General features: G+C 51.0%; 1 protein-coding gene across 4 annotated transcripts; it reads left to right on the top strand.

Moving 5' to 3' along the window:
- The first annotated feature begins 3,244 nt into the window (after window positions 1-3,244).
- On the top strand, window positions 3,245-19,689 carry ACCS (1-aminocyclopropane-1-carboxylate synthase homolog (inactive)). 4 transcript variants are annotated; one of them, XM_024749296.1, is made up of 15 exons: window positions 3,245-3,452; window positions 4,524-4,814; window positions 6,464-6,523; window positions 8,704-8,774; window positions 9,989-10,058; window positions 10,498-10,564; window positions 12,523-12,620; window positions 13,294-13,371; window positions 14,341-14,441; window positions 15,068-15,157; window positions 16,971-17,016; window positions 17,123-17,264; window positions 18,862-19,004; window positions 19,111-19,264; window positions 19,406-19,689. In XM_024749296.1, exons 2-15 carry the CDS (start codon window positions 4,524-4,526, stop codon window positions 19,471-19,473), a joined length of 1,479 nt encoding a protein of 492 aa, XP_024605064.1. In that variant the 5' UTR covers window positions 3,245-3,452; the 3' UTR covers window positions 19,474-19,689. The 4 variants fall into 4 exon arrangements, with proteins under 4 accessions (XP_024605064.1, XP_024605063.1, XP_024605066.1 ...); XM_024749295.1 differs by having other exon boundaries at window positions 14,918-15,157; XM_024749297.1 differs by lacking the exons at window positions 3,245-3,452; window positions 4,524-4,814; window positions 6,464-6,523 and adding an exon at window positions 12,144-12,228 and having other exon boundaries at window positions 8,708-8,774; window positions 14,918-15,157.
- The last annotated feature ends 1,110 nt before the right edge of the window (window positions 19,690-20,799 follow it).

Raw genomic sequence — 20,799 nt, 5'->3', positions numbered from 1 at the left:
AGCGGCTCCAGCCAGTCTCACTCTCAGGAAGTCCTGACGTCAGCCTCGGATCTGGAAGGCTGGTATACTGACCTGGAGCTGTGACCTGGGCTTCTCCAGGCATGAGCTCGTTTGACCCCACCATCAGCCCCCCTAAGCTGAGCATCTGTCATTTCTGGAAGCTTTACATCTTTTTAGTCTTCTAGCCATTGTGTGTGTGCAAAATGCTTTTATGGCGATTCCGGTGGGAAAGCCTAGAGAGGAATAAAGGGAGCTCTCTGGATCCCTATTTAGATGGGTTTACTTTTATATTTGATATCAAATAACTTCCATATTCTTGTAAATTCCAGGCCTCTTTTGTTTCTTACTCACATGCTTCATATCACCTTTTGAGAGCTAGATGATTTTTAAATTTTTGATTACACCTAATTAAAATTTAATTAAAAATTAAATTTAGGACTTCCTTTGTGGGGCAGTGGTTAAGAATCCGCCTGCCAATGCAGGGGACACGGGTTCAAGCCCTGGTCTGGGAATATCCCACATGCTGTGGAGCAACTAAGCCCGCGCACCACAACTACTGAGCCTGCGCTCTAGAGCCCAGGAGCCACAACTACTGAGCCCATGTGCCACAACTACTGAAGCCCACGTGCCTACAGCCCATGCTCTGCAACAAGAGAAGCCACCGCACTGAGAAGCCCGTGCACTGCAACGAAGACCCAACGCAGCCAAAAATAAATAATTTTTTTTAAAAAATTAAATTTAGTTTTTAAATTCTAAAGCAGGCTGTATGTGAAGAACACTTCTGGGGCAGATCAGAAAGGAAGGGAAACCGTGATGCCTAATTGGCGGAGCATTTTCTAGGTGTTGGGTGCAATGTCCCACAGGATCCTTTCACAATCACGCCCACCTTATACACAAGTGGCTAAGTGGCAGGATGGGGGCATAACTCCAAGTATGAGTTCTTTCCATTCTTGCCTTTTCGAAAGGCTTGTAAAGTGAATCTCTGGTGATAAGCCTGAGGTCTTCCATTTCCATCTCTAGTGTTTCCAGCTGTTCAAATCATACCTCCTGTGCATTTCTCTGCAAAGCCGTTGTACATCTGAGCTTCAGTCTGAGCACCAATGCTGTGAAATAGGCAGAGTGGGGACTACCACCATTTTACAGATGATGGAAGAGCTGTTAGCACCCACCAATGGCTTTGGTCAGTCACTTGGGTTTGCATGACAGGCAGAAACATGAGAGACCTGGGGAGAACCACCTCCTGACAGTATCTTGAGACCTTGCTAAATTCACTTATTAGTCCTAGTTGTTTTGGAGGGGGATTTCATTGAATGTTCAATGTACACAATCATGTTGCCTGCGAATAAAGATGATTTTCCTTCTTTCCTTTCAATATTTATGTCTCTCATTTTTCTGTTCTAATTGCATGGCCTAGAACCTCAAGTATAAAATTGAATAAAAGAAGTAAGAGAGGATATTCTTGCCTTGTTCTCAATCTTAGCAGGACTGAGTTCTGTCTCTCATTCTTAAGTACTGCACGTATTTTTCATACTGCCTTTACCAGATAGAAGAATTTCCTTCAATTCCTAGTTTGCTGAGAGATCTACCATGAATGAGTGTTCAATTTTTGTCAGTTTTTTTTTTTTTTTTTGCAGTACGCGGGCCTCTCACTGTTGTGGCCTCTCCCGTTGCGGAGCACAGGCTCCGGACGCGCAGGCTCAGCGGCCATGGCTCACGGGACCAGCTACTCCGCAGCATGTGGGATCTTCCCGGACCGGGGCACGAACCCGCGTCCCCTGCATCGGTAGGTGGACTCCCAACCACTGCGCCACCAGGGAAGCCGAAACATCATATTCTTAATCTTACCATTTTATCCAGTCTGATGATCTTTTAACTGGTCTTTGGTCATTAATGTAATCATTGATATGGCTGTACTTAAGTCAATTATCTTGCTATTTGTCTTCTATTTGTGCCGTATGCTCTTTGTTCATTTTTTCCTTCCCGTATGCCTTTTGAATTAATCAGGCATTATTTGGTATCCCATCTATTCTTAATTATACCTTTTGACTTTTTTAAAAAAAGTGTTTGCTCTAGAGATTACAATATATATCCATTGCCCTCAGTGAGAAGTTCACAGTCCTTAACAGGGTTTATTAAGATTCATGACCTGATCCCTGATCGTATCTCCAACCTTTCTCCTGAACCCTGCAAGCTCCGGGGGTCGGTATTAGGCTTGTCAAAGGCTTTCTTCTGCTTCCAACACCCCACACTCCAGCTAGCTAACTAGGACTCAAGCATCACTTCCTAAGTGTTTAGGGTGAATGAATGTGTGTGTAAGGCTTCCTGTATGGGGCCAATGCATGTGTGTGTGTGTCAGGGAAGGGGGCAGCGGTGTTAAATCTCCCTGCCGCATGCTTCCCAGGCACCCAGTAATCTTTCTTATTAGTTAGCACATTTGTATGTCTGCCTTCCCAGTCAACCATGCAGGCCCGCTGTTTGTTTTGCCATCACTGTATCCCAGTACTTTGCAGAGATCTTGCATGACACAGGCATTCAATAAGACTACTTACCTGAATTAAACAGAATGATATGACTTAAATGGAGAGAACTGGCTTATTTTACATAGAGGAACAAAAAGTCTTGAGAGCTGCTCAAGGTCACAATGTTAGTGGCAAGGCCAAAGCGAAGACAAGAAGTGGAGTGATCCGGAGACAGCCAAGTCTTCCCAGCCAGATCTGTACTGATGGATCCTGCTCATTGCTTTTCATGGAGAAAAGGAAACTTTTCCTACTCAAAGCCTCGGCACAGGCCTGGGACCTTGGTGGTCTAACTCATTGCCAAAGTGCAGGGTCCCAGGCAGAGTTCACCAGATGTTCTGTAGAACGAAAAGAGGAGAAATTACAAACTCAGGTCAAAAGCTTTCATAGGGGAAGGATGTTTTCAGGATGCCCTTAATCGAATTAATGTAAGTCCGGAAAGCCTTTTCCATGGGCCGCAACCAGGCATACATTTGTCCAGTAACCTCGGTGACTCTACCTGTAAATGGGGACACTAAGTCCGGGAGGCAGAGGGAGGGGCCCCCGTGTGCCAGGGGCGGGGAGACCGGGGCGGGAAGGCCGCCAGGGCGCTGAGGCCGCAGAGAGCGGAGGTGGCAGCGGGCAGCCCGTCCCTTCCAGGCGGAGCTCTGGCCCTGGGCCCCCTCCCCTTCCGCGGCTTCCCCTCCCCGCCCCACGGTGCTGCAGCGTGTGCGCTCCCTGCGCGCAGGCCACACCCGGGCGTCCTGCGGCCTCGGGCGCGAGTTGACGTACTGTGCCCGGAACCTTCTGGGAAGCCCGACCCGGCGTGGACGGTCCCGAGTGCGAGTGCCTGGGCCCGGGTGCCCTGCGCACAGCGGCGGAGAGCGAGTCCGGGCGAGGATTCGGACACAGACTGCGCGTGCCTGAGTGCCGGCGGCGGCTCCTCCAGCTCCGCAAGTAGGTGCAATCCACGCTTTGCAGAACAGGGGGCCCGCGGGGTCTCCCTTGCCCGGGCTCGAAGCCTCGCTGCAGAAGTCCCGGCCCTTCCGTCTCGAAGCCTTTTTACAGGCATAGGATGAGGGGGGGCGAGGTGAGGCTGGGGAGAGCCCAGTCAGTTGGGGGAGACCCCAGAAAAGACTTAGTGGAGCAAAATTTAACCGAGGAGCCCCCTGGGTTTCTGGGCCGCTGGTTGGTCCCCCATCATTTGGTGTTTGGGGCTTGTGCATCAGGACTGGGGAAAGCGGCGAGGAGTTATAATAACATATTTTACTGAAGTTTGTCCATGAGCCAGGATTTGTTCTAAGGCATTTACACTAACATATTTATGTCCTCACTGCTACCCTATGCGGTAGTTACGGCTACACCCACCGTGCCCACGAGGACGCTGGCTTAGAAAGTGGAGGAGTTCACATCTGAACGCCGGATGAGACCAGCCCCTCCCAGCGGCCACGCCTCCCCCACTTCGGGAGGGAGCGGGGGTGGGGCCTTGGGCTCTGCTCAGGGTCGTGCACTTGCACTTGTGGGAACCCCACTTGCTTCTTCTCAGGCCCCACCCATCATCGACTCGAAACAACCAGATAATCTCATTTTATCCTTTACTTCTATTCGCAACAGTCACCACAAGACCCCTGGACTCCAGGCTCTTTCTACTTTAAGTCAGAGAATTTTAACTTGGTTTTTGAAACTGACGTCGGCAAGAATGGAAAAAGAAGCTGGTGACTCTTTAGGCTGCAGAATGCAAAACTTCCACAAAAGTAAAACAAGCTGAAGCAGCCGTTTATTAAAGTTGTAGAAAAGTAGCAAGTACAGCCCCTGTCTGTAGATCCTTAGCAGAGTCGATGCCTTGAAGCGATTGCGCGCACATGGTTACAACTAGTAAGGGACACAGGAAGTGATGAGTATATAAACTTGAAGGAAGGGGCAGATAGAGAAGGGGGAGGGCCCCGTGACTCCCAGTTCATTTTTGTTGCTTGGTGCTAGGAAAGCCCTTGATCAGATCAGGCACTGAGTGCTTTTGTCTTTCTGCAGATGTTCATACTCCCTCAGAAGGACTCCGGGACACCTACCACCTCTCCGGGTTCAGTCTCCACACAGGGCCTGCACAGTAACCACGGGGATGGTCTGGAAAGAGAAGGCTCCGGAAAACCAGACCAGAAGCCGCTGAAGCTCTATGGAGTGGGTGATCCCACTGCCATGTTCTCCTCCGACAGCCCCTACCTGTCCTCCAGAGGAAGCATCATTAAATGGTTCTGGGATTCAGCAGAGGAGGGCTACAGGACCTACCACATGGACGAGTATGATGAGGATGAGAACCCCAGTGTGAGTGAAGGCCCCCTTCCCACTGGGACACAAGAGAGCACCGGGGTGGGGGGGCGGGTACCCCACTTTGACCAACAGGGCAGCACGCAGCTTGCTATTGTCATGTTGGAGTTATGCCCCTTTGACTCCCTAGGGGGTGTCTTATGTTGCTCAGAGAGGCCCCTGTATATTACCTGAATCAGAAGATGGCCCATTTATAATTAAGGGAACCTCGATTTGTGAGGGAGGAATTCAAGAACCATGGAGTGTGCTCTTATATGGATTCTGATCCACAGCCCATCGACTATCCAATTTTAGATCTGGGACAGAACTAGGTTTCAGGTTGCAACTGTTTCACTTTTGGGTTGTGTATTCTTGAGCTAGTTACTTAATGTCTTTGAACCTCAGTTCATCTCTATAATGGGATAGTAATACCTCCTCTATAGAACTGTCACAATTAAATGAGATCAGGTACGTAAGTTACTAGCACGGTGCTTCCACATAGAGCATTCAATAAATGGTAGTTGCTATTATTATTAATGTTACCTGCCCCAATTATTATAACTTATTACCAGTAATACCTTCAGAGGGTAGAGAGCTGTCACGAATAACCCTTTAATAATCTTTATTTGTTGAGCATGTACCAGGTGCTGGCACTGTTCTATATACCAGGGTTACAGCCGTGAACAAAAATAAAGTTCCTGCCCTCATGGAGTTTATAGTCTAGTATGGGAGACAGACATATATGTATATAATATGTTGGGATAAGTCTTGTAGGGAAAAATAAAGCAGGGTAATAGGATAGAGACTGGTGGGGTGGGCTGGGGATATTACTATTTTATGTGAGGTGGTCATAGAAGGTCACTTTAATATGGTGACATTGAAGCAGAGACCTGAAAAAAGTGAGGGATTGTATTAGTTATCTCTTGCTGTGTAACAAAGGACTTCAGGTCTTAGCAGCTTAAAACAAATAGCTCACAGATTCTGGAATTCAGGAATCTGGGTGGTGCTTCAGGCTAAAGATCTCCTGGGAAGTTGCAGTGAGGCTGGGGCTGCAGTCTCATTTGAAAGCTTGGTGGGGTGGGGAGATGATCCACTTCCAAGCTCACTCACATGGTTGTTGGCAGGCCTTGGCTCCTCACCACGTGGTCTTCTCCATGGAGCTGACAGGGCCTCTTCTTGCGGTACAATGACCCTTGTTCCCGTTCCTGCCAGAGCACCAGTTTACTGTGTACATTCTTTCATCCTGTAAACTGAGGCTCTTGAGAGATACAGCGGTGTCTCGGGCATGTATCCAGGCTTCAGGGACTTCCCATCTAGTGGGTGAGATAAAGCCTATACATCAGTCCCTGTGACCTGGGACAGAAACTGACTAGTGCCGTAAAGGGGGACAGATAAAGTGCTTTGGGATCCAGAAGAAGAAAAGATCCCTTGCAGGTGGAATTTTGAGGAAGGCTTCCTGGAGGAGATGGCATTTGCACAGAGCTTTAGAAATGGGAAGATAGGATCAGGGAGCCATGTGGAGGGCATGGCTTGAGCAAAGGCCAGGAGGGGTGGTGGGAAAGGCGAGATTGCAGAGAGCTTCGCTTTGCTGCCTTGGTGCGCCCCCCCGGGGCCTTCTGATGGCACACTCTGCTGTGCTCACATGGCTCTGTACCTCTCACCTCCAGGGCATCATTAACTTGGGCACCAGTGAGAACAAACTCTGCTTTGACCTGCTGTCCAGGCGGGTAAGTCCCAGTGCACCTCTGGGTGGCATCCCCAGCTGCAAGGGGCTGTCTTCTCTGGGATTCCTTGGAACACTTCCCCCAGAAAGCCTGCTGCTTGCTTCAGCGGCCTTGGGGACCACTTTCCCTCCATCTTGGGAGAGTCACCTCCCCACTGTGATCCTCCTTCTTCACTTCTTCTGGCTCTTTCCCTCCTCAGTTCCTCCTGCTGGCTGGGTCCCTGCTCTCAGGGGGAGATACTCGGTGTTGTGTGGTCAGTATTTAACAACTGGCCCTGGGAGAAAGGGGCCCCTGATCGGTAGCTTTTCTGATTCCCATAGTGTAAATGCCCCCACTGTGGCCGATATCAGGCTATTGCCGTGACATCACTGCATGCAGAGCTGGGAAGAGAGGTGCAGGGGCACCATCACGTGGTAGTCCCACCATGCAGACACGTGGACGGAAAGAACCTCCAGAGCACAGATGAGAGCAAAGTGGAGCAACATAGACAGGAGCAATATTGTTTGAGCACTTTTTACCTTTATTTTTACTGTAACTGACTTACATAATTTATATGTATAGTTTATATAATGTAATTTTTGAAAATGGTACAGTTTGCAAAATTCCTGAAATCAGATTTCTTTCATTTATTTTTTTAAATTGAAGTATAATTGCTGTACAGTATTATACAAGTTACAGGTATACAGTAGAGTGACTCACAATTTTTAAAGGTTATACTCCATTTATAGTTACTATCAAATATTGGCTATATTCCCCGTGTTGTACAGTCTATCCTTGTAGCTTATTTTATACCCAGTAGTTTAGACCTCCTAATCCCCTACCCTTATATTGCCCCTCCCCCTTCCCTCTGCCTGCCAACTCACAGATAGAGAAAATAATCAGATTTCTTGAGCTGGTGTGAGCCATCTCTAGTAAACTGCTGGAACTATCTGATGAATGTGTCTCTCGAGGCCTAAGAGTTAGAGTTTGGAACTGTGGAGAGAGTGATACTTAACCCAAAGGAACATATTTCCAAAGGGAAACATCTAAGCTGCAAGGGGAGAGGGGTGTAGGGAGTGGGCTTGAAAAGCCTGTTGTACCCAAAGCCAGCTCCCCACTCTAAGGCAGCTCAGTGCCATCCAGTAGAAATAAACTGTGAGCCACGTATATAATTAAAAGTTTTCTATTAAATAAGTACAAAGAAACTGGTAAAATTCATTTGCATCATGTATTTTATTTAGCCCATTGTATCTAAAATATGGCTATTTCAACATGTAATCAATATAAAAAATTATTAATGAGATAGTTTACATACTTCTTTCATATAAGTCTTCAGAATCCAGTATCTCAATTCAGGAGAGTCACACATAAGAGCCACATGTGGCCAGAGGCCTCTGTATCGGACAGTGCAGTGCTCAAGGACGAAGGAGAAATGGAAGAGGCTGGGGTTATAGACACGTGGCTCATTCCCTCTCTTCCTTTTGGTCCTGCCGCCCAAGGCTTCTGCCTTTCCTCGACTTTGTGGGTGTGATGCCCTGGGAGTCACTAACCCAGCACCCAGGCAGGGTGGGGATGGTCTGGAAATGGCCGCATTTTCCAAAGTGTAAGTTTGAGCTGAGCCTGCAGGAAGACAGTGGCCTGAGTCCCTCCATGACTTAAAGCCAAGACCGAGGTAGGGCACCTAGTTCTGGGACCTCTTCTGTCACCCCGTTGGAGGAACTGAGGTGTGCGGTCTCCTATCGCTGCCTCTGCAAATCCGCCCCTCTGGTTTTGTTGGGCGGCGGTGTTGTCTAAAGAGCACTGGACTAGGAGTCAAAAATTCTGGTTTGTCTTAGCTTCACCACTTGCCGGTGCTGTGATGTTGGCTGAGCCACCTGACATTTTTTTTTTTTTTGGTCGTGCCGGGCGGATCATAGTTCCCTGACAAGGGATTGAACCTGGGCCCGCTGCAGTGGAAGCGCACAGTCTTAACCACTGGACCGCCGGGGAAGTCCCACACCTGACATTTTTAAGCCTCAGTTTCCTCATCTGCAAAATGGGCTTGAGAATGCTGTCCCTGGGCTGCCCCTGTGTCGGTTTCTCTGATAAGCAGACCAAGCCCTTGGCTTTAGAAGCCCTGGTGCTGCGTGGATGCAGGTGGCAGGGCTGGCCCTCACTATGAGTGTGTGCGTTCCTCAGCCCTGCTCTCCCCTGTCTGTCCCCAGCTGAGTCAGAGCGACATGTTGCGGGTGGAGCCGTCCCTGCTGCAGTACCCTGACTGGAGGGGACATCTGTTGTAAGTAGCACCTGTAGGCCAGTGGTTCTCAACCCCAGGGCGGTTTCCTTCCCCAGGAGACATGTGGCAATGTCTGGAGACATTTTTGGTTGTCGTAACTGGGAGGGGGTTGCTCCTGGCTTTTCTTGGGTAGAGGCAAGGGAAGCTGCTAAACCTCCTGCAGTGCCCAGGACAGGCCCCTCCACAGGAAAGAATGATCCGGCCCGAAACATCAATAGTGGCGGGTTGAGAAAGCCTGCCCTAGGCTGAGGGCCTAGTCCTGGAGAGCTGGCAGTCATGGGGTCTCCTGGAGTATCTGCAGGGAACTAGTGCCTCCTGCCCATCGCACCCCCACTCAGCGGCTCCCTGGCTTGGTTTCTCTTGAGTCTGAGGAGTGGAGAGGGCCTTCAGGCCAGGAGCCTTGTCTCCAATTTCTCAGTAGCTTTAGAGGAGCCAGAATCAGCTTAGGAGGAGATGGTTGGGGCCTTCTGCTGGTAAGATGGGAAATAGTAAGTAAAACTAATAAGAGTTTATATTTATTGAGCACTTGCTAGGGCCCAGATGCTGTCCTAAGGATTTAGTGCTGGAGCTGGACTTGATTCCAAGAGTAATTCCAAGCATGTGCTCTTATAATAATTAGGATGGTGGCCCTAGAGTCTGACCACTGGGCTTGAGTGTGGACTCTGCCACTAACCAGCACGTAACCTAACTCCTTCAAGCCTCAGTTTTTTTGTCTGTAAAATGGGGATAATAATAATAGTAGTTGTGTCAGAGGGGTTTTATGAAGAGTAAATGAGGAATATTCTCTAAATAACACCTGCATAAGGTAAATGCTTGTAAATATTAGCAATAAGTATGATAATAATTATTATAATAATTATGTTATCCTTCATTATATTATATATTTTACTATATTAATGTGCTATTATTACTATTACCATTAGCTAGATCTGTATGGAGAGTGTTACTTTTTGATATTCCTGCAGTCTGCTGCTTAGGTGGGGTCAGGTGTCCTAGAAGTACTGGAATGGAAGTTTCGACGCATGCGGGTAGTGTTGGGACCGAGGAGGGAGGTGGGTACCAAGGAGTGGAGACAAATACTGATCGTATTCCCATTGTGGGCAGCAGAGAAGGGTAATGGCAGCTGCCTGAAGATTCACCAGAGGAGCTTTGGGATGGACTTGGGGTCGGAGCCCCTCTGATGAGCACTGCCCATCTGTCTGTCTGATCTCCAGCCTCCGGGAGGAAGTGGCCAGGTTCCTGTCTTTCTACTGCAAGAGCCCCGCACCCCTTAAACCAGAGAACGTGAGTAGCCCCCTCCCCTGCTCCTTCCTGATCTTCTGCCCCCTCCCCAACTTTTGGCTGGCCAGGGGTAAGTAGGGTCACTTAGTTTTGATTTGGAATTAGGAAGACCCCCTCCCTTCTTGCCCCTCATCCTAGATATTCAGAGTTTGGGTATAATTTCTGCCCCGCTTTGTTCTGTGGCCCCTCTTTGCCTCCACACCTTCGGGCAGGACTCTGAGTGACCAGCTCCCTCTTCCTTGCTCAGTTGATCTAGAACAGGGTCCCCACGAATAGGCCACACAAATGGACTTGGCTGTTAGTCAGGAGGGGCCTGCAGGTATGACCTGGCCCTCCCTCTGTGACCTGGCCCTCCCTCTGTGCCCTCCTGGGTTAGAGGCTGCAGGCCCTTGCACCCTCCTGGGACAGATTCATCTTTGTCCCATGGATGTGTCACCCTCAGGTCGTGGTTCTGAATGGCTGTGCCTCTCTCTTCTCCGCTCTGGCCACAGTACTGTGTGAGGTGGGGGGTAAGTAGACTGCAGCCCATTCAGTACCAGGGGCTGCCCTATGCCTGCAGTGTCCCTAGCTGCCTGTCCTCGAGGCCTGCATCAGGGTGCTTTTGCCATAATAGACTGTTAGACCACAGGGGGCTTAACTAAGGGGCCAGACAAGACGCCAGGGGTTGGCAGTTCCAGGGGAAGTCAAGGTGATGCCAGGGTTCTGGGCCATTTCTCTGTGACGACCTCACGTGACAGCATGTCCTAAAGCAGGAAGAGAGGGAGGCTGTGCTGTGCCTGTCTCTTTTTTACTGGGAGGGAGGAAATGGGGCTACTCTTTCCTGGAAGAGTCCCCGCAGGGCTCCCCTTGCATCCTTCTGGCCAGGACGGACTCACAAACCCATTCCCAAAGCAGTCCCTGGCGAAGGGGAAGAGAACCCTGGTTGGCTTAAACCAAACTTGCTTCATCCCCCAGGGCTGGGGGAAGGTGCACCTTCCTTGGACTTATTGCTGGTCATAGCTGAAAAGTCTGGTGCTCTCTTAGCAAGGAAGAAAATTGGAATGGCTGTTGAGTATCTAGCCAGCAGTGCTTGCTGCAAGAGCCATGGTCAAATCAAGGACATCTTGACCATAGTCATGGTCAGGGGCTGTTGGTTGCCAGGAACAGAGACCCACTCATATTAGCTTAATTAATAATCATAATTTAGTAACATTTATTGACCCCATACTACGTTTCAGGCTGGCCTAAGGCTAGGCATAGTCTGTCATTTAATCCTCACTCTAACCCCGATGAGGTAGGTTCTGTGCTTATTCCCATTTAACAGATGAGGAGATTAAGGCCCAGGGGTTAAGTTACTTGTTAAAATAACACAGAGAGACGTAATAACCAAGTTTTGAACCCTGAAAGGAAGATTCATCACAAGGATGTAATAGGCAATTTCCTACCCGTTCTAGAACCATCAAGAGTAGAATTAGCGTCATACTCTCTGTCTCTCACTGGCGTGTGCAGTCCCCCTCCCCCGCTTCTTATGCAGGCCTCTCTCTGGACCTTGCTCAGCTCTGTTTGGCCCAGGTTGTTGGCTCAGCTCTGACTCCATAGGACCCTCGCATTCAAGTGCATGTTCTCGTCTCACAAGGATCTGTGCTGCTTGGAGCAAAGTCCTGAGGCAGAGAGAACGTGATGGGTGTCTGGCCAGCCAGTGCATTGGCTCCTGGGGTCATTTGTCTACCTCTGGCCCAATCCCTGCGGCCGGGGGAGGGAACATGTAGGGCAAAGTCTGCCCCTTCCAGAGATGCGAGGCGGGGGTGGGGTTGTGCTGAAGGGAAAGCTGGGAAGGGAGCAGCTTGACTGATGCACCCCCTTCAGAGCTGGAGGAGCACCTTTACCTCTGCCTTAGAGCGGACTTTGGGCGTCATCTCATCAACCCCTGTGTCCACAGCGGGAGTCTTCTGCATGACACCCCCTCCCCACCGAGCGGTGTCAGCCTTTGGCTTCAGTGCCCCCAGCGGGGGAGCATTCACTCCTCCAGAAGTGGCACATTCTGTCTCTGGGCAGTTCTGTGTCTTGTCAGGTTTTCCCATTTGTCACACCCAGATCATCACCCTGCAGCTTCGACTCCTGTTCCAAGTCTGTGCTTGCAGTAACCCAGCATGTCGTGTGCTTCTGAGGGATCTAAGCTTCAGTTTCCTCATCGGTAAAGTGAGGATAATAACAGAGTGATTGTGAGGGTCAAATGAGATTAAAAAAATAAATATTTAGCACAGATCCCCATACATATTAAGTGCCCGATAAATGGCAGCTACTAATTATTAGAAAAGGGACTCAGTGGATCCCAGCTTGAGAAAGGGTTTTGGGAATTGAGAGAGGGAGCGTGTTCCCCAGATGTTCCCCAAGCACACTGAAGGCTTGGAGAGGCGTGGGGTCAGTGGACGGGGGTCTGGGTGTTCCGGCCAGAGGGTGACGGGCCCTGGCCCACTCCTGCCCCCAGAGGCTTTCCTGATCCCTGCCCCTTACTACGGAGCCATCACGCAGCATGTGTATCTCTATGGCAACGTCCGACTGGTCTGTGTCTATCTGGACAGTGAGGTAAGAGTTCCTGGGACCCCAGGTTGGACCTGGGCCTTCCTTGTAGGCCGAGATGTTCCTCTGTCTGAATTTGAGGGTAGAAATGAGAGGAAGTCCATGCCGAGGCCTCTGGGGTTATGGCTGAAAGGAGGGTGGAGCCTTCTGTTGGCCATGGCTGCCCTTGCCTAGGTGCCCTGGGGACACCCGATCTTCCACCTCTGAGATCCCTGGGGTCGATGCAAAAGCCAAGGGCAGCCCAGGGAGACCACACCGGAATGGTGGGGTGAGAACGGGGCAGAGCGGACCTCAACATGGAAGCCCACGGACCCCAATCAGTGGACCTCAGGGGGCTCTTCCCCAATCCTAGGAGCCGTGAGGGTGTCCCTGATGTGATGGGGTGGGTGGCAGTGAGAGAGGAGTGACCCCCCTGTGTTTTTCTGAGATTGTTCTAAGAGGAGGCTGGAGATGACAGGGGTAGGAGAGGCCCCAGCGTCCAGGTCTGGGGGGGGCATCACTGAATTTGGCTGGTGGCCCCAGAGTCCAGGTCTGGGGGGAGGGTCACTGAATTTGGCTGGTGGCCCCAGAGTCCAGGTCTGGGGGGAGGGTCACTGAATTTGGCTGGTGGCCCCAGAGTCCAGGTCTGGGGGCGAGGGTCACTGAATTTGGCTGCTGGCTTTTGTGGATCTTCTTCCAGGTCACTGGGCTGGAGACACGCCCCTTCCAGCTCACAGTGGAGAAGCTCGAGATGGCGCTGAAAGGAGCTAATTCTGAGGTCTGGGGATCAAATTAAACCCAAGGCTGGAAGGCGGGGGGGCCTGAGCAGGGCATGGACCCCCTTCCTGTGACTGATCTCCTGGGAGTAGTGGTGGCACTCTGTGATGGGGACGGGGGGTAGGGTGGTAGCATGGAACCGTTCTGGGGGTCAAGCGGGAGCCTGCCCATGGAGGGCTTCCTGCTAGAGAAAGACTCTGAGACTCTCAGTGTACAGAGAATCAACTAGAGAGCTTGATTAAAAATACTACCCCCTCGGGCTTCCCTGGTGGCGCAGTGGTTGCGTGTCCGTCTGCCCATGCAGGGGACACGGGTTTGTGCCCTGGTCTGGGAAGATCCCACATGCCGCGGAGCGGCTGGGCCCATGAGCCATGGCCGCTGAGCCTGTGCGTCCGAAGCCTGTGCTCCGCAACGGGAGGGGCCGCAACAGTGAGAGGCCCGCGTACCGCAAAAAAAAAAAAAAACAACTACCCCTCACTTCTCCCGATTCTGACTCAGCAGGTCAAGCATGGAGCTTAGAAGTCTGGTTCAGCAGTCTCTCTGGTGATTTGGGGAGGTGGTCCCCCTCACTCTGAGGGGATCTGAGGCCTCCCGAAGAAAGGCATAGACCAGCAGCCCTCCAGTGGTTCCTGTCCAGTCCACTTTTCAGAAATCTGTCAATCTGTTGTTTTTTTTTTTAACCTTGGTCATAAAATCCATATATGCCCACTGTGGGAATTTTAAAAGCACAAACCACCACCCATAATTCTACCAACAAAGGCAACTTCTACTGGCGTTTGGGCATATTTCTCTCTGAGCTTTGTTCTCTGCATTTGTTCTCTTTTATAGCTGATACGATGCTGCAGATATAATTCTTTGCCCTTATTCGTTTCGTGTTGGGTGGTGAACACGTTTCCCTGGGATCCAGCCCAGTGGGACCGTGTGGCCTTGGGGAGGAGCTGAGGGTCTCCTGTCCCACTGATGGTTTCAGGGTGTGAAGGTCAAAGGCCTCATCCTCATCAACCCCCAGAACCCTCTGGGTGATGTCTATTCCCCAGGAGAGCTGCAGGAGTACCTGAAGTTTGCCAAGAGGTGAGGCACCCCACGCTCACCCCGTAAAGCGTGTGACGGATCAGGGTTCCGATGTGAGCTTTGGTGCAGGTCCTGTTACCCCCTTTACCCCACTGTGGGTTTCTACCTGCTTTGGCCCTTCCTGGCAGTGGAGTCAGGGGGTAGGGCTTGGTGGGATGCTACTTCTCTCTTCCTTTTTATAACAGCAGCTGCCGTTATTGCCCGCTCTAGGGGCCAGGCCCCCCGCTAAGCACCCTACATGCTCCAGCTCCTGTAATCCTCCCAACGACCCTATTAGGTACAGATACTGTCATTATCCCATTGACCGAGGCTTAGAGTCAGGGGTGGAGCCAGCCGTGAATCTGGGTCCGCCTGTACTTAACTGTGGCTGGAGGTGCCCGAGGGCTCCGCCTCCCCCGTCCCCCCACATTGCTTCAGAATCCCCACTGTCATCTGCCTTGTGTGTGCGCGGCTTTTTGTTTGTTTGAAAGAAATAGACAAAAGAAGGGTGTTCCTGGAAAAAACAAGTTTGGTAACCCTGGGCTAGACCGTGGTCCTTCTGGATTTCTGATTCACTGCCATCCCACCCTGGGGGATGCATTTGACCTACCAGCCAAGCTCTCTCCTCCCCACGACCTGCCCTCCAGGCATGAGCTGCACGTGATGGTGGATGAGGTCTACATGCTGTCCGTGTTTGAGGAGTCGGTTGGGTACCACAGTGTCCTGAGCCTGGAAAGGTGAGCTGACTCTGCCAGTCCCGCGCCCCTCCGCCCACCCAGGACAGTTCCTCTTCCTCCCAGCTAGTCCTACTGTCCTCAGGTCCCCTAATGAGAAGAAGGGAGGCTGGGCCAATCAGTGGTTTTCAGATTGTTCTGTGGTGGTTCTGAAAGCTCCAAGGAGTGGTCTTAGGATTCCTTGAGGGAAGGCTGGGAGGGTGGGAAATGGGCCTCCTCTGCTGTTTCCCTCATCTCCAGAGTGGCTCCATTTTCATTCATTCACTCATTCATTCAGCAGATACTTCTGGGGCCCCCTGCATGTGCCAAGCCCTTCCAGCTATCGGAGCTTTTTCATTAGATTTAGTTTGAGTCAAGAATGTGTGGCCAGAACACCTTTGGAAACAGTTGGATCGGATCATCTGTAAAATCTGCACATCTGGCATTTAGGGATTCTGACAGTTCCTGATACTCGCTGAGATCTTTCAGCCCTGCTGAGTCCTTTTGTTACCGGAAGGGGGACCCCTTCCAGGGCCCGAGAGTGGGCTCTTGTCTAACACTCCGAAATGAATTGTCTGAGGAGACACACGTACTGACAAAGCAAGAGACTTTATTGGGAAGGGGCACCTGGGTGGAGAGCAGGAGGGTAAGGGAACCCTGGGGAACTGCTCTGCCACGTGGCTCGTAGTCTCAGGTTTTAAGGCAATGGGGTTAGCTTTCCAGGTTGTCTCTGGTCCATCATCTTGCTTGTGCCCATACTTGGTCCAATTCAAGGCCCTTCCTGGCGGTATGCGCGTCTCTCAGTCAAGATGGTTTCCCGTGCGAGGGTTTCTGGGAGGTTGGAAGAACATATTATGGGCCGGCGTCTCCTCCCTCCCTTTGGCCCCTCCTAAAGTCTTCGGGCTGGCGGTAGCTTGTCAGCTCCATATTCCTTAGCAGGACCTCTTGTTGTGAGATAAGTCGTGCAAGTGGTGATTATCCTGCCTGGCCAGGGTGGGTGGTTTCAGTCAGTGGTTCCCAAACACTTTCCTTTGCTCTGCTCAGCCAGTCCTCGCAAAGCTCTGCCAGGTGGATGGCACGTAGGTTGTTCCTCCCCTTTGCTTATGGATTAGGAGAGTGAGACTCAGAGAAATAGGGATTTGTCACTTCCTGTGGGCCAGACACTATGCTGTGCTGGAGATACGTCAGTGAACAAGAAAGATATAGACCCTTCTTATGTGGAACTTGTCTTTCCAGCTGGAAAAAAAAACCATCAAAAAAACCCCCCAACACTTTTAGCAACTAGATACACAGCTAATCATTTGATTATTGAAAAGCAGACGTCTGGAGAGCCAACAGAGGATCTGCTTGGGGTACCCAATTGGCCTGGTCTACTGGGAGGGGGTCAGAGAAGGTCCGCTTGAGGAAGTGATGCTTGAACTATGCTCTACATCAGGGGCTGGCAAATATTTTGGATCAGATGGCAAATATGTTAAGCTTTACAGGTCATATGGTCACTCACTCAGCTCTGCCATTGTAGCATAAAATCAGCCATGGGGGCTTCCCTGGTGGCGCAGTGGTTGAGAGTCCGCCTGCCGATGTCCGAAAAAAAAAAAAAAAAAAAAAAAATCAGCCATGGGCAGTACACAGGTGGGAGAGCGTGGCTGTGCCCCCTTAGAGGTTCGTTTACAAGAACAGGCAGCAGGCTGTAGCTGGCTGACCCCTGCTCTAAAGGATGTGTAGGAATTGGTGATTCAAGAGATGAAACCAGACTCATCTGTCTCCTCATTTGTGCAACCAAACATGTGAACTCCGACGGGTCTGCGTTGCCTCTGTTCCCACCCTGTGCTCTCCGCAGGCTGCCTGACCCCCAGAGGACCCACATGATGTGGGCGACCAGCAAGGTGGGTTCCTGGCTGGCCTTGGGGGTGTCAGGGGGAGGTGAGAGGTGGGTGGAACCAGCTTCCTCTGGGAGGGATGGCTACCTCCCACAGTGCCTTTCTCCTTCAGGACTTCGGGATGTCTGGGCTCCGCTTTGGCACGCTGTACACAGAAAACCAGGACGTGGCCACTGCGGTATCCTCCCTCTGCCGCTATCACGGCCTCAGTGGCTTGGTCCAGTATCAGATGGCACAGCTGCTCCGGGACCGTGGTGACTGCCTGGGCCTGGCCACCTGAGGATGGGGGAGGGTTGTAGTTAGACTGGGACTGGCCAGGGGTCATGGGTGCTTCTCCCATGAGATGAATTTAGGGTGGTGTTTGAGAGTGCCAGCTCTGAGCCCAAACTACGTGCATATCCTACTCGGTCACGTCCCGGCTATGTGGTCTATTCCTTCACCTCCCTGAGCCTCATTTTCCTCTTCTGCAAAACAGGAATCATAACGGTACCTGTCTTGTAGGGTTGGTGTAATTTGTCATTCACTTAGAATAGCACCGGGCATACAATAGGCACTTAATATGAACTCATTATTATTAGCTGTGAGCACTTGAAAAAGAGCAGAAGCTACTAAAGGAAGATTGTTATAATGGAAGTGTCTCTTTCTGTGCAGGTCTATTCTGTTCCTGGGTTCAGATAGTGAGTTTAGATAGCAAAGGTTACCCGTACTTGCCACCATTCATTGAGTCCCGCAAGATGCTCTCAATCTCATTTGTCCCTCCCCAGAATCCTAGGAAGCAGGTGTTTCTGCATTTTTCCCCATTATTTTATAGATGAAGAAAATCAGGACTGGGTACTACACACCTGCTATAATAGCTAAATTTTGAAAGATCGCGATAGTATCATGTGTTCCTGAGGATGTAGAGCAGCTGGAACTCTCACACTGCCAGTGGGAATGTTAAGATGGAACAGCCACTTTGGAAAACAACTGAGCAGTTGCTTATAAACTTCAACACACACTTACCAAATGGCCCAGAAATCCTACTCCTAGATATTTGCCCTTATGGTCACACAAAAACCTCTCCATGAATGTTTATAGCTGCTTTACTCATAATCACCCCAAACTGGAAACAACCCAAATGTCCTTCCACAAATGAATGGAGAAACAGACTGTGGTTCACCCACACACTGCAATAAAAGCCATGAGGACACAGACCCATCTCAGAGGCATTGTGCCGAGTGAAGGAAACCAGTCTCAAAAGATTACGCTACTGTATGATTCTTCTTACGTGACATTCTGGAAAAGGCAAAACTACAGTGATGGAGAACAGACCAGCGATTGCAGGGAAGGGGGTGCTGTGACTTCAAACAGATAGCACAAGGGTGTTCTTCGGGGTGAGGGAACCATTCAGTATCCTGCCTGTCATGGGGGCTACACAAATCTATGCATGTGTTAAAATTCATCGAACTGGACGCTGAAAACAAAGGTCAGTTAAAACAATGGGGCTCAAGGAGGTGACGTTGCCCAAGGCCTCACGCCTAGTCAGTGGCCACACTGTGACCTGAGCTTCCACCTGGATGACTCAGAAGTGTCACTATGTAAGTGGGTACACCTCTGGGGAGGGTCTGAGTCCTGAGGGACTTTGTGTCTGGGCTCCTGAGAACGTCACGCAGGCCCTGGAGCCCTCAGGGCCAAGGATCTGGATTTAAGGTGCTTTTCGCTGAATATTCCCGTTGCCCCCAACCAGCTACAGGAGGGGCTCACCCAGCTTCGGCAGCTCATGGCCTTTTTCTTTTCAGCATTTAGACTCTCAGGCCAGAGCGGAGGGTTGATGGTGAGGTTTATCTTCTGGCTTCTCTTTCACCCAAACAGACTGGATCAACCAAGTGTACCTGCCGGAAAACCACGCCCGGCTCAAGGCTGCTCACACCTATGTCTCGGAAGAGCTCCGGGCCCTGGGGATCCCCTTCGTGAGCCGTGGGGCCGGCTTTTTCATCTGGGTCGACTTGAGGAAGGTAATGCAGGTGGAAATGCAGGTGGTGGGGGCAGTGTTAAAGCTCCCTCCAGCAGGCAAGGGCAGGGGCTCTCATTCTGCATCCTGAGCGCCTTTCACCCTCCCAGTACCTGCCCGCGGCCACCTTTGAGGAGGAGATGCTGCTCTGGCGCCGCTTTTTGGATAACAAGGTGCTGCTGTCCTTTGGCCAAGCCTTCGAGTGCAAAGAGCCTGGCTGGTTCCGCTTGGTTTTCTCTGACAAGACCCACCGGCTTCGCCTGGGTAAGCGGTCCACCTCCTAACTGCGTCCTTCATTCTGCCCTCCCTCTTCTGGCCTCACCTGTGGCCCCAGCAGCCAGAGCTTGCTTGTCCCCACCCACCCAGCATCCGTGCTGACCCTCACTTCTCCTTCTTACATCCCAGGGATGCAGAGGGTCCGGAGGGTGCTTGAGGGCAAATCCCAGGTGGCAGAAGACGCCCCTTCCTGCTAGACCTAGGAGCCGAGGGGTCCGCACAGGTGAGCTGGTCGCTGTCTTGTGGCCACAGGGCCTGGCAGCCCCTGTGAAGACTGATGGTGGATGAGCCATCTGGCAGGCAGATACCCTTCTTGGCCTTGCCCTTGAAGAAGAACTGCTCCTTGCTCTCCCGGTGGCAGCGAGACATGCCTTAAGTCGTGGTCCATTCCCCTCCCTGGCTATTAAACAAAACCGGAAAAAAACTAGAAGCCTCTGCTGTGAGTCATTTACGGAACAGGGGGAGTCGTGACTGCTCCTCCCCACAGCCCTCAGCCCCCCAGGACATGAAAACAAACTACCTGTACCCGCTTTTGTTGCTGCCTGCATTCTTCTGTCTTTGTTGCCAGGGAAACAAGTCAAAGGAGCAACACACGTTAAGAGAGAGAGCGTTTGCCCCCAAAAGAAAAAAGAGTGATGATTTCTACAAGGAGAAAGGAATTAATTCTGTATGTTCAGATTACTCTCCCTGCACATAGGATGTGTGGGCCTACAGCACACCTGGGACCTGGGACATGGGACCAGCCCCCGCGTGGGCCGAGGTGAACGGGTCCCCGGCGGGAGTCAGGAGGGGCGACTCTATCTCCAGGATACTCTTCTTCCTGGGAAGGAGCTGCCTTTACTGCTGGTCTTGAACCAGAGCGACCTAGCCGCGACTGTGCTGGGAGATGATGGGGCCCTGAACGGAGGCTGCAATGGGGACAAGCTCTGACCCAGGCTGGCCTTTCCACCTTAAGCATCAAAGGGCCGCTCACCCCTTCCCCAGGGGTGCTTTAGTTCAGAGCTCCAAGGAGCTTTCTGAACCAGCCTTAAAGCTGTGGGCTGAGGACCCTTCTCAGGTGCCGACACTCCTGTTTGGAAAAGCTATCTTCCTCTGTTCTTCTGTTTAGAGCATGTTGGTGAAATCAGCGTTTACTTTCTATAAACCATGCTCTATGGCTTAGGATTTGTCTTCCTCTTTCTGCCTTTCATTCATTCCTCCTTCCTCCCTGTCTTTTCTTGAATACCTTGTACGTGCCGGACACTGTGCTAGGTAATTTACATGCATCGTTTCTAACTCTAACCACCGTGGGAAGCTGGCAATATTAGCCCTCATTTTCGAGATGAGGAAACTGAGTCTCAAACAGATGAAATGATGTTTCTGAAGTTACATAGCTAAAAAGTGTCAGGGCCAGGATTCAAGTTCAGGTTGGCTTGGTTCACAATCTTTCCACTCCGCCAAACCACAGTCCCGAAGGATTCTTTGACTTTTCCAGTCCTGAGAACCAGGCTTCATGCTGTCATCGTTTCACCTTTCATTATTTT

The sequence above is a fragment of the Neophocaena asiaeorientalis genome, unplaced genomic scaffold (assembly GCF_003031525.2).
Source record: "Neophocaena asiaeorientalis asiaeorientalis breed wild unplaced genomic scaffold, Neophocaena_asiaeorientalis_V1.1 scaffold43, whole genome shotgun sequence".
In the NCBI taxonomy this organism is placed as follows: Eukaryota; Metazoa; Chordata; class Mammalia; order Artiodactyla; family Phocoenidae; genus Neophocaena; species Neophocaena asiaeorientalis.
This window is presented reverse-complemented; position numbering and strand designations above follow the sequence as displayed.